Raw genomic sequence first — 13,400 nt, forward strand, 5'->3', positions numbered from 1 at the left:
AGATTTGTCATTCACTATAAAAAATTATTTTACTGGACATCATGCCAATTTTTTTCTCAGAGTTCCCCAATTAAATAGTAACTTCAAAAACATACTGCTAGTTTGCTAGGTTTTAGTAGGTCAGCATGCACAGCAAAAGTGTATTAAGGTGGACTGCTCTATTTATTGATTTGCCGTGAATTTGCTAAAGGCTGGAGGCAATTGTCTGTGGAAGGGGCGGGAGGGCCATACATGATCGAGGTCATGCGCATCTAGCCAATTTGTAAGACGATCCGCTGCTCCAAGCCTTCAGCAATCCTTAGCATAGGGGCACACTCATGCATTCCTGTCAAGTCATCTTGTGAAAGGCTGCCTGCTTCCAGCTTGGCTTGGATGTGCAACCTTAATAAAACTCACTGAGGTCTGGGAGAAAATAGCAGATCTGCTGCAGATAGGGTAGGGGAAAGGGTCTAGAATATGTACACGCAGCTGACTCAGGCAGGCTCCACGCTGAACGGTTACACAGAGAGGAAACAATAAATCTCAGCTACTATGCAATAAATATCTCAAGTTTTAACTAAGGAAACTACCATTACAGTGAAATAAAAAAAAAAAAAACATTTTAGCACAAAGCTAACAAATGGCTAGTTTTCTGTGATTCTTCTTCAAAAGCTTTCTTTGAGGGGGAAAAGTCAATCAAGCAGTTTTACCTAAAATAAAAACTAGTTTAAAGGTCAGAAGAAAGGAGCAAGTTTTGCGAGCGGCACGGAAAGAGAGTGCTGGCAGTACAATGACAGTTTTCCTTTCCTTTGCTTTCCTCGCTGCCATTCTGACTCACATAGGGTGCAGCAACCAGCGCCGAAGTCCAGAAAACGGTGGGAGAAGATATAACCGGATTCAACATGGGCAATGTGCCTACACTTTCATTCTTCCAGAACACGACGGGAACTGTCGTGAGAGTACGACAGACCAGTACAACACAAACGCTCTGCAGAGAGATGCTCCACACGTGGAACCGGATTTCTCTTCCCAGAAACTTCAACATCTGGAGCATGTGATGGAAAATTATACTCAGTGGCTGCAAAAAGTAAGTGATCGCTTTCAGTTTCTAATTGCACAGAGCCTTTTCCGTTGTTGCACTGCAGCTAACTTAGAGTTCCCTAGGGGGGCATTTGTGTGTTTACCTTTTACTCCTGGGGGGCAGTATTTGCAAATGCAAGCCTGTTCTATCCCTGTGACTTCATGGGTGAGCCACGGTTTTCAGGCTTGTGCAACTCTCTAAAGGTATAGTGGCAACCAGTTTGTGTGCCAGCAATGGCACATTTTATGACCTTTCTGGTTTCCTCTTATTTAAAATTGAGCTTGATTTTTCTGACTGACAGAGCTCAATTAAAAAAAAAAAAAGTGAATGTCTTGAGATGGTGAAAAAAGAAAATAATGAAATACCAATTTAGGATCAAATAGATTAACACCAGGAAATTTTATGGAGCTAGGGTGAGAAATTGTCATCAAATACTTATTTTTTCAACTTTTAGTCAAGTTAATATGAAATGAGAGTATATATAAAGTATGATATTTAGTTGGAGTAATTGTCTAAGTATATACTTTTGGCAAGTAGCAGAATAGTAGAGGACAAGGTTCTGTCATCTATTTTTGCCGTCCTTGAGAAAAAAATCAGGAAGGTAGATTTTAAAGTGAATTCTTCAGGCAGGTTGTCTGGCTGGCCAGTGTGAAAGGAGAGGTTGAGCTGGCAGTTGCTCTTCCCAAAAATGTGCACCTGCAGATTTGAGCTGAGCACAACATGGGCTTTGCTGCCTTCCTGAAATAAGTCTTTTCTCAGGACACTGGTTACCAACAGTGTCACATGGGAGTCTAAGTATCCAGATGAATGTCAGTGTTGAATGTGCAGTTAATCCTCGTTTAAAAAAATCAAAATGAACATTTTATTCCATTTTTCTCTATAAACAATTTACAAGTTTCCAATGAAAATACGTCTTTCAAAATATGAACACACTTCCTGCGGTTCCTTGTTTCTTTGCTCTCTGTTTAATTGTGTAACAGGTAAACAGCAGATAACAAGCATATTCAACTATGTCAATCAAAGGGTGGCAATGTCACATTGGTGAAAATGCTCCTCTCCCAGGGATCTTTGCTAAGAATTCGTTTGGTGCATATATGTAGGAACATGGCCAGTCCAGTCTCCTTTAAATTAGTCTGTTAACAGAGCAAACCCTTTAAGAAGATAAGGAGAGGACAAATGTTCTATTTTTTTCCCCTGTGTTGTCACCCTCCCTTAAAGCACTGCCTGCTGAATCATGCCAAGTAACTGTTATTATACTTTTGTCCACTAGGGACTGAACTAACATCACTGATACTTTATTTGACAAATAACTGAAACTAGGTAGTTCAGAGTTTCTAAACCTGAAAGTGTAGTTAATCTTTCTATTGTAGACTACAAGTGAAAAAAACCAATAGGGACAGAAGAGTGGAAAGCAAAAAGAATTCTGAAGGCTTTTGATAATTGTGTTTTAAATTTCAGGCACTAATTATAGCAGCAGTTTATAATAGAATATCTGTTTTTTCTTTGGCAAAATTTATTTTAATAGTACACAAATTAATGTGGTCAAACAGCTTATTACTATTCTCAATAAAGCATCCATTGGGTTTTTAATTGAGAATTCAATCATTGTAAATTAGTCTGGATTCTTTGAAGGGGCTGGGGAGGGAAATTTAGTCCCAAATTGTCCTGAATGAGCTATTCTACCAAAAATGTAATATTTTGTTTACTTACAACATGTAGCCAAAATGGTGATTCAGGCGTAGTAATACATATATATATATATTTTTTTTTTTGCCATGCAATTATTCAGCAGTGATAGTGTAAATATATGATTCTGTTGAGCTTATATCATGCACAGGTTCCTATATGTTAATTTATTGTGTGAAATAAATTTAATTTTTGTTTGCATTCTTCTTGGTCAGTGATTATGGCATAGTTTGCAGATTATAGCCAAGCATAACTATGCAAATGTTCTTTGGTTACATTGACCCTGGCTAATGTGAATCTAGCTGATTATATGCTGAAAATGTCCCTGTTGATGTTGAGTCAGAGCAGTTTGGCTTGACTATTGTCTGTTTAAATTTGCATATCTTTTGTCATTGTTAATGCGATTGGTAGGAGGATCAAGAAACCAAATAAATTCTTTCAGCAAAGAACTTGCTAAAAAGCTGTCTCAAGTTTCCCTTAATTAGAGTTTTTTTTTTTTTTTTTAGGTTCTAGATTTCTTGTAATGTATTTATTTTGATAATTCAAATGGAAATCTTTTTACTGTAACTATTTGGTATGCTTAGTACTGCAAATTGTACTACTTACATTTTAATTCCGAATGGTTGTGTTAGGATAAAAAACAATGCACTGCAAAAAACTGAGGCTATCAGTGTAAATGCAGTTGATTCAGCAAAATAATTAATCAAAGCATGGTGATTATTATGCAGCTCATGGCATCACTATCAGGAAGGTTTTGATGCAAGATGCCTGTTATCAATGCTAGATGCAGCTAGATGATAATTTATGTTAATCTGATACCTTCTGTGAAGTTAGGTAAACTAAATTCTTTTACAAATATTTTTCACAAGATACTGACTTCAGTAAATAAAAGTCCCTTTATGAGACTTACATGGTCGAATGTCATTTCTCAACCCTTCTGGTTTTGCAACTAAACAAGATGAGAAAGAATGCAAGGGGAAAATGATGTGTTGGTCATACATTAAGTGTTGGAACTGTCATGGCACTTGTCTCTTGCTATCATGGGTTTCATTCGAGGAGATCAACTTTGTCTAGTAACCTGTCAATTAACACTAATTATGAATTAGGTTGATAGCATTATTCTCACTTATCAGATGGGGAAGAGCAATATAAATAATAGGCTAAAAAATCACCTGGGCTGTATGTCTACATTTGACTCTCTTCAATCATATGGTCCTTTTCAGAACTATTAGTAAACCATACCCAATACCTGAGACCAGGTCTTGGGATAGTAACATTAAGTACAAATGGCCTTTGTGCTTTGCCACTTTCTTGTGATTCCCTTCTATGTATCTATACCAGAGAAATGTCTAGTGTTTAATGTCTACCTTATATCTCATGCTTCTTGAATTATTGTTTTCTTTCTCCTATATCCGAGAAATTCACAAATATGTATATTTAAAGACTCAGATTTAAGACATGTAAATTCTATCATTTGGAGGAATGCTTAGGAAGTCCTTTGCCTTTGCTAAATGATGTCTTTTTGTTGTTGTTGAAAGCATAAATAAAGAGTAAAAAACATGCCTTATAACAGACAACAAAGGTCTAACTATTGTAAATATTTTACGCTATTTAAAATTGATGAGTTGATGATTATTAGTAGAAAATATGTTATGAATTGCCATCCAGAATATTTTAATAGATGAAAAATTTTTACTTAAGTACTTAGCTAAATATTTCTAAAGACATTTTTTGACTAACAATATCCTCTACTTATATTCTTTGTTTCAGAGAATTATGATGATCTTTTAAAAACTCATGTATTACAGATATTAACCCATATTAATATCCACTTCATTATGACCCCATGAGACTAGTGACTAAAGCAGTGTATAGTCCATAGCAGATAGACAATAAATATTTGTTGAATGAACAAATGGATGCATTGTCTATGTGTTACAATCTATATTTTACCATGTACTATTAACAATTTGTTTTGGATGTACATTTTACCTCCCTAGATTGTAAGTTATCATTTAGGCAAGTATTACATTCTATAATTACTTTTGTCCTGATATTCATCAGAAAGATATTGGGTCTAGGGATTTCTGGGTGGCTCAGCAGTTGAGTGTCTGTCTTTGGCTCAGGGAGTGATCTGGTACTGGGGATGGAGTCCCCGTCTAGAGTTCCCTACAGGGAGCCTGCTTCTCCCTCTGCCTATATGTCTCTGCCTCTCTCTCTGTCTCTCATGAATAAGCACATAAAATCTTTAAAAAAAAAAAAGATATTAGGTCTAGAGTAGGTGGTTATTAATTATTCAAATTGTATTTAGCCAATGACCTAGGATCTCAAAAACTTCTACATCACTCTATCTTGTCCACTTAATTATTCTTTAAGAGCTTTGTTACCAGTTCTCTAGGAAATGTACCTGCACTCCATTTCCCTGCCAGGCTGAGCTCTCCAGTGTTATCAGAATAAGTTGGATGTATCATGAAGGCACTGCACTTCCATGTTATGTGGTTGCTGTCATTTTTATTATTTGTTTTGAGGCCTGTTTTCCTACTCAGACTATGAGTCCCCTCGTGTGTAGTTAATGTTTTTTCATATATATCTGAAATGTTTATTGAGTGTTTGAACAATATCTCTGTTATCATAATATAAAAATAAAAGACACCAAATGCTCAAGTGTGTGGTGCTGGGATAAAATAATGAAAATTAAGAGAACTTGTAACTATTTTTAGATGCCACAGTTTGCTTGAATCCTTTGTGCTAGGTTACTTGGGGGTCAGTTAGACCTTCCTTTGGGAGGAAAAATAATTTTGTAGGTACCAAAGTACCTACAGTAGGTAACAATTTGCTGCATGCAATAATGACACATATTTACATGTAATATATGCATATGTGAATCTAAGTAACTGGAAATGATTTCTCATCTGTACATTGTTTTGGTGGCTGGTGATGCAAAATAAGCCAAGAGGATGTTCTATGTTTTATTTGAACATTTGGAGGAGGAGGTTTCCTTAATGTGTGAAAAAAGCAGGCAATTGATAAGTATGTTTTTAAAAATTTGTCACTAAACTTGGAAAAATATGCATATATGATTTACACACAGAGGTAGGAAAAAAATGGCAGTTGCCAAGAAAGATTAAAGGAATAATTTCCTTTTAAATTCAGTTGTAGAAATGTCCCTACCAAGTTCATTTGAGATTAACCCTAGGTTTTCAAGCCAAAGAGGAAGTCTTTAGTTAATATGTCTGCATTAACTTTTCAACAAATAGTTAAGTTTTATTTTTTGCTTGTTATCTTTTAGAATTAAAAGATCCAAGAAGGCAGAAAAACCTTTCTGGGCCTTAGATGTTTGCAGTTGGAGTTATAATAGTCTTTTGGATTTGTCTATAGGAAAGAGCAAGCCTCTCCTCAAATTCTACATTGGCAGATCTCAGGTTGTAGGACCAGGGCAAGTAGGTCCTTTACTATGGGTGATTACAGCCTTTTTTTTTACCCCTGACTGTGCCATTTCACATTTTTTAAATAGTGTTCACCTCATATATAATTATCTGTTCAGTGTAATCTAAACTGGATAAGAATGTATCATTCATTTCCTTAAAATTTTCCTACAGTTTTTCATTATGTAAGACTAAAATCCAAATTCCTTACCATGAGGCTTTAGATGATCTGCCCCCTATTCCTCTCTAGATTCATGATTTATCATCACCTTTCCTTTATTTCAGTTACTCATGACATTAGCCTTCTTGTTATTTCTCCAACAGACCAGCTTATTTCTGTCTGAGGGGCTTTACATGCTGTTTACTTATCTAGGAAAATTCTTCCTCCAGATCATGGCATGGTTAGCTCTTTCTTTTTATTCAGATCTTTGCTCAGAAGTCATCTTCCCACAGTCTTTTCTGAGTACAATTACCTACTGCCTTCCCACAAAGTCTTTTCTGAGTACTATTACCTACCACCTTCCCACATTCTCCTAAATGACTTTTTATCATATAATACTATATCATTTCTTCATGGCATTTATCACTATGTGACCTTTTATTGCTTATTGTTTGTCACATTATTTATTCTTTCTCCACCTATTGAGAATGTAAATGCCATAAGAGGTCCTTGTCTGTCTTGTTACCTGTAGTATACCTTACTGCTAGAAGAATGCACAACAGAGAGTAGGACCTCAGTAAATATATGTAAAATATATTCTCCCAGACCCTGCACTCTGTGAGGTAGATGTTGCCTGTCTTGTTAACTAGTTTTTATTTATTATTTTAAATAACAGATCTTCTTTCCTAGGACAATACCTGGAAAATAGTTGAAAAGAATACTTTTTTGTTTTTAATGAATAGAGAAATGAATGGATTCCATGAGTAGACTTGGATTATAATCAAATATACATATGAAAATAAGACTCAACTATATTCCATCTTTTACCCATTTAAATATATAGTTTTAGAAATTTTAATTTTCTGAATCTCCATCTCTATGTCAAGGATCAGCAAACCATGGCCCTTGAGCTAAATCTTGCCAGCCACTGGTGTTTGTAAATAAAGTCTTATTGAAATACAACCACAACCATTCCTTATGTTGTCTATGTATTCATAAATGAAGTTTTATTGAACAGAGTCACACCCATTTGTTTATGCATTGTCTATACCTGCCTTCTTCCTACAAAGGCAGAACTGAGGGGTTGCAACAGAGATCAAAAGCTCCACAGATCCTAAACTTCAATATCCAGCCCTTTACAGAAAAAAAGTTTTCTGACCCCTGTTCTATATCACAAAAGGAATATGGTATTAATATTGGGACCATTGCTAGGTAAATTGTGAGGTTTGTTGTGTGGGAAAAAGATCACCCTCTAGGAGATCAAGTAATCTTCAGGTTCATGCCAGTTGGCAAAGAGCCTGAGTAAGCCATTTCTTGGCTTGGTATTGGGGACATGCTGTGAGGTGACATTTTAGAGTACAGGCAGGGAAATTTCATGTCTTTTCTTTCTCCTGCCCATCCTTATGTGGACAGAGAAATATTCCAGAAGCAAATTCATGTGAGAAAAGAAAAAGCACCTGAAAAACAGTACAGATCATCAGCCTCTGGGTTTACCAAGTCCAGGTGCCGGAGTCCTTTGCTTTATCTACTTGCCTCAACCTGTTGGTTGTGGTATCAGCGGTAATGTTGACAAAACATCAGAGGCATTCTGTTTTCATAGAAGTGGGGCTTCAGCAGAGCCTCTTAAGTTCAATCTATTTAGAAACCTTTCCTCCTTCTATGATTTGCTTTAGATATAAACATTACAAGTATTCCCATTTGTGTAGATGATGAGAGGGGAGGAGTAACAAGTAGGTGTTCAGCCACAATGTACAGACGTTCCTCAGCCCCTGTTATAATTTGATAATTAAGAAGATTTTGTTTTCATTCTGCCATGGCCTTGTGTCTCTGTGAAAACATTAGCATCCTTTTCCTGGTCCTTTTCTTCTTTTCTTCTTTTGAATACCATTTGCTTAGATGCACAACCCTAATTACATTCTGAGTCATCCTTGCTTTTTGTTCCAATATAAGATTATCGTTTGCTGTGAAGTTTGGAAGTTCCAAACCCCCTTTGGTTCTGGCCCCATGGTCTGAGGGAGGAGGGCTTCTTAGTGTTTAAATCTCTTTACAAAGTGTACAAAAGATATGTCCCTCTTCCTTATCAAAGAGGTTTCTAAAGAATGAAGCACACCATGGATTATCTTTTCTTTATATTTTGAGACTTTGTACCTAAATACTTTTCTCTAATTCTTACACAGAAATATTAGAAGTGAGAAGTTTTCAGGCTCATTTGGTCTTAGTTGCCTATCTCAATGATCTGATGATTTCTTCCTTTAAACATATGAAAAGGTAATTGTTAATAGAGAAAGTGGTATAAAACATATAAAGCCAGACATAACCCTACAGGTAGGTACCTAATGATTTAATCAATAACATATTTGGCAGTAAGTATTGTAGAATAAATATAGAGTAAAATAAATGCAATAAGTGTTACTTGTGTGTATATATATATATATGACTACAAGTTACTTATTACAGATTTCCATTGGCATACAATTCCTAAGTTTGTGCTGAACTCTTATTTTTTTATTTTTTAAATATTTTATTTATTTATTCACGAGAGACACAGAGAGAGAGAGGCAGAGACACAGGCAGAGGGAGAAACAGGCTCCATGCAGGGAGCCCAATGTGGGACTTGATCCCAGGACTCTGGGATCACGCCGACTCAAATGCAGATGCTCAACCGCTAAGCCACCCAGGCATCCCTGTGCTGAACTCTTAAAAGAGCATGCAAATTAGCATAAGTATCAAGTTGTTTCTAAAGAAAATCAGTAGGTAAAATATTAGTAAAATGGAAGTAAGATGTGAATATCTTGAAACAGAAATATATACAAACTCACTGCTATCAAGTAGGCAAGCTTATTGTCTATTTCTGTAGAATTGTTAATGATAAGTTTGAAAGACAGTGTATTTTAAAATTTAGTTACATGTGTAGCTTAACTCACTAGGATCAGAAAAGCTGAATGAGTTGAATCATAATACTAGACCCTAAAGCTTATTAGAGGGTTTCCATTCCTAGAAAATGAATAAATATTTTAAAACTCTAAATTACATTTTATTTCCAAACCTTTAGAGAGAGAGTCCCAAGATTTTGTAAAACATTTTAATACTGTTCTTGTCTTCACTGTTAATAGTTTGACTAGATTAAAATCCAGTGGATATTTATTATAGCTAAATGTATGCTGTACCCAGGAGGCCTTGCATCCACCTTATCTCAAGTGCACAGATGTAAGACATGAGAATTTTATCCTTATTACTGAGTCACCAATCTTCTCTTTGCTTTTCAACTTTACTAAATGTTTAAATAACAGGAACAGAGCTATAATAATCAGTAGTTTTACTATTTATTGAATAGATGAATTATTGAAAAAATTGAAAATTTTAACTTTAAAATTTTTGAACAAATGAACTGATGAATTATAAATATTTCTTAGCAATGGAACCCTATTTCCAAGCAAATTATTAGGTAAAATCTTGATATGTAACCTAGATGCAAATGGAAGGGCTAGAGGAGAGGGGTGCTGCCAGGACCCTCTTCCTGGGCCCCTCTCCCAGAGGCATTCCCCAGGGGACCCTATATGTTCAAAGGAATATGGTTTCAAAATGGCTGCAACAAAACTTTCAAATAATCAAATATTAGCTAGGTAAAGCTGCCAAAACCAATCTACTGGCAGACAAGAAGAATCATAACACTTGTTAGTTTGAATATTTTTTGGCAAGTTGATGTAAGAATGTCCAAATCTGCCATGTACAAAATAGTTTAAGAATGTTACTGAGTATACAAAAGTACAGGTTGTTCAAAATGCTGAGGCCCACCCATACTTAACCTGACAAAATGTGTCAAGATAAGAGACAACTCTTGGGCAATTAGTGGCACATTGTATAATTTAATCTATCTTCTAAATTATTCAATTGCATGATAGCTTATATTTCTTTATTTTAAATTTAGGGACATGAATTATGTTGATAATATTAAATATCTCAAGCTACCATATTCACTTAGAACAGAATTCATTGTTAAGGATAATGAAAGGAAATCTAAATTTTATTTTATTTATTTTTTAAGATTTATTTATTTATTTATTTATTTATTTTAGAGACAGAGAGAGTCCTAGGGGTAGGAGCAAAGGGAGAGGGAGAAAGAATCCTAAGCAGACTCCTTGCTGAGTGCAGAGCCTGACTCAGGGCTGGATCTCATGCCCCTGAGATCAAGACCTGAGCTGAAGCCAAGAGTCAGGTGCTTAACTGACTACATAGCCCAGGAGCCCCAGGAAATCTTAATTTTAAGAATGCATTTACATATTTACAAAATTTTCCTTGATTTTTGTTAGGTCTACTTAGCTTATCTTTGTTTTTACTTCTAGAATATGACACCAGGAATAGGAATCTTAAAATTGTGATTTTTTTTATTCATTTGTGCTGAAATATTAATAAAAGGCAGTAAGATTACTTGCATTTATTTTTAAGGCATTTATCTTGACTGCAAAGGTTAATTTAGTTAAGACTAGTTAAAGTCAAACTTGAATCCACTTTCCAAACACACCTAAGCTGCAATGTTTCACAATGTGCTGAGAGAACAACAACACGAAGGCAGTATCTTCAATTCTATTAGCTCTGTGGAGCTTTTTCTTTTTCTTTAGGAGATAAATAATACATAGCCCTTTGATATACTGAGGAGTGAAAGCTCCAAAGTCAAGCCTTATATTAATTTATTATTACCTTTTTACTAGGTTAGAAATAGACATTCTAATAATTGTTTCTGACTTCCCAATGGCCTGCTTTTTCAAAAGCCTATTTCCCATTCTAAGTGGGAGACCTCTGAGACTTGAAAATGGGAAAAGAGACATGCAAGGCAGTCTTCCAAAAGGAAAGACAAAAGGACTCAAAGCAACTCATTCCTGGCCTGCCTTTCTTTTTCCTTTTTCTTTTTTACTCTGGTATTGTTTCCAGTAAGCTTCTACGTGATCGTCCTTGTACTGGTGGCCATGGAGCAGAAGTGCAAGAAGGAGGATGGCCAAGAGGGAGGGTGAATGAACAAGGTGACTGTTCATTTACTGGGGGCTAGGGGACACAGTGAGGGCTCATGGGACCAGAGCAGTGTCTGGAGGACTGCTCCATAAGAGCTGGCAGTGAGTTCTGTCATGGGATTTTAGGATGTAGTTAGTTGTGGACCATCGAACTAAGCATCTGGTATTAACAGGACAGGCAGCCAGGTAATCAGTTATCTAATTAAATATGCACAATGTAGTCTGCTAGGTACTGGGAGGCAGTGATGAATCTGCTACAGCCCCTATTATTGAGAAACCTAACCCCACTGAAACAGAGAGTAAACGTATAGTTCATGTCCACGGTTTTCTATGTCAAAGAGACGATTACACAGTGATGAAGTGTGTTGTACCTAAAGCCAGACTGCCTGGATTTGAATCTTGAAAGCATCACTCCCTTCCTGTGTGACTTTGGGCAAGTTTCTTAACTTTTCTGTGCCAGTCATTCACTTTCATTACCAAACTGAGGTAATAAAGATATCTACATTATAAGGTGATTGCTAAGAGTAAAGATTCATATAAATTACTTCCCATTAAGTTCTCTAACACAGTGAATGTTAAGTAAATATTAGTGATTCCTTGGAGATAGTTCTGGCTTATAGTAATAGTTAAATGTTAGTAAAACAACTATCAGGCCATTTGGAAACACTTTACATGTCTTAATCTATTGAATACTTTCAAAAGCCAGTGTGAGGTAGATAGTAATATAATTTTCCCACATGGCAAATTGGAAATTGAGGCACAGAGGGGAAGTAACTTGCCCAGGATTACTTAGGGCTGAGTGGCGGGACCAGCATGCAACTCCAGGCAGTTTGGCTCCATGACCTACGCTCTTAACCAACTACCGGATTACCTATAGCAACTTTTACGGTGTCTCCTCTTGTCAATCTTCAAACCTTAAGTCTGTTTTAAAATATTTTTCTGTAGTAGTCTTTGCACCTAAGCCCTTAATTCTTTCATACTAAATGTATGTGCCCCTTTCTTAAGTACTGTTTCAGTCATTTGTCCACATCCTAACTCTAAAGCTCCATGGTTAAATTGACTGTGACACTTAGTGATGTTGCTGATTGAAGCACAATAGCCCAATTCTCTCTGCCCTCCCACAGATCTGTTAGCAGACCAGGAATCCCACATCTGTAGTCCCTCCTGCCTCTCTCCTTAGAAGCACCATCTCTTGAAGTTACAGAGTTTAATTGAATCTGACTATTTATCTAAAAAGTTTTAAAACACAAAGAAAGGCTTACAATTGCCTTACATGGGGTGAAGCCGCCTATTCTAAATATCTTCCGTTCAATTTAATGACCTCCCTCTTAGATTTATCTGCGGGCACTCCTTCTTGGAAAAGCAGAAGCACATCCTGGAACTTAAAATATTATTTGCATGCACTTTCTTTTGTGGGTCATTCAAGAGAGTTGTAAAAATGAGAAGAAAAGCCTTGTTTTCTCAGGCAATGACCTCTTATCTCACTTCCTATTTTATTTATCATTGTCCCTATTAATTAAAATATTTCTGGTATTTTGGTCCAAGGCCAAAACACTGACTGCTACTTGCAGAGAATTGTGATGATTCTCCCTCTTTTTTAATCTTGGAGGCCTGATGACTCAGATGCTGGGGCTTTGAGGGTGGTAGCTTTTATAGCCCTTAATGATCAACCACATGAGGTAGAAAGACTCCAGACTACCCTAACTTCCCTCTGACAGTTCTTTTTCATGGATTCAAAAGAAGAGAGAGCACAAAATAGGATGAGAGCAAAGTAGAATTCAGGCATGCTTTTCGTCCACCTTCACATAGTAGGACAGATTAAAACCCAATTAAGGAGAAAAAAGATTCAGTGTGTATCTGTTTGCTTAACCTGAGTTTTCCATGGAATGCTGACAATCAGCAGTGTGTGGCAGATCAATGTTGTAGATGCTCCATAGCTACTGGTAGGATATATGCACGAATAAATACATGCTGTAGTGCTCAGATTATTTAGGGGCAACTTTCAGTCAGTGAAGTGGTCTGAAAGATTAGTGTTAAAGCTGAATAACCAGAACCTTTTCCCA

The 13,400-nt window shown here is 36.2% G+C and overlaps 1 protein-coding gene across 2 annotated transcripts in view; it reads left to right on the top strand.

The window, feature by feature from the left end:
• Positions 1-335: 335 nt before the first annotated feature.
• The window catches only part of ANGPT1 (angiopoietin 1), a 251,120-nt gene continuing 238,055 nt past the window's right edge, over positions 336-13,400 (top strand). The window contains exon 1 of one of the 2 annotated variants that reach the window (XM_041768997.1): positions 336-1,066. In XM_041768997.1, coding sequence (XP_041624931.1) covers positions 770-1,066 — 297 coding nt within the window. In that variant the 5' untranslated portion in view covers positions 336-769. The remainder of the gene's footprint in view (positions 1,067-13,400) is intronic. The other variant, XM_041768998.1, reaches the window with a different exon arrangement.

Source organism: Vulpes lagopus, chromosome 9, assembly GCF_018345385.1.
Source record: "Vulpes lagopus strain Blue_001 chromosome 9, ASM1834538v1, whole genome shotgun sequence".
NCBI classification, from domain to species: Eukaryota; Metazoa; Chordata; class Mammalia; order Carnivora; family Canidae; genus Vulpes; species Vulpes lagopus.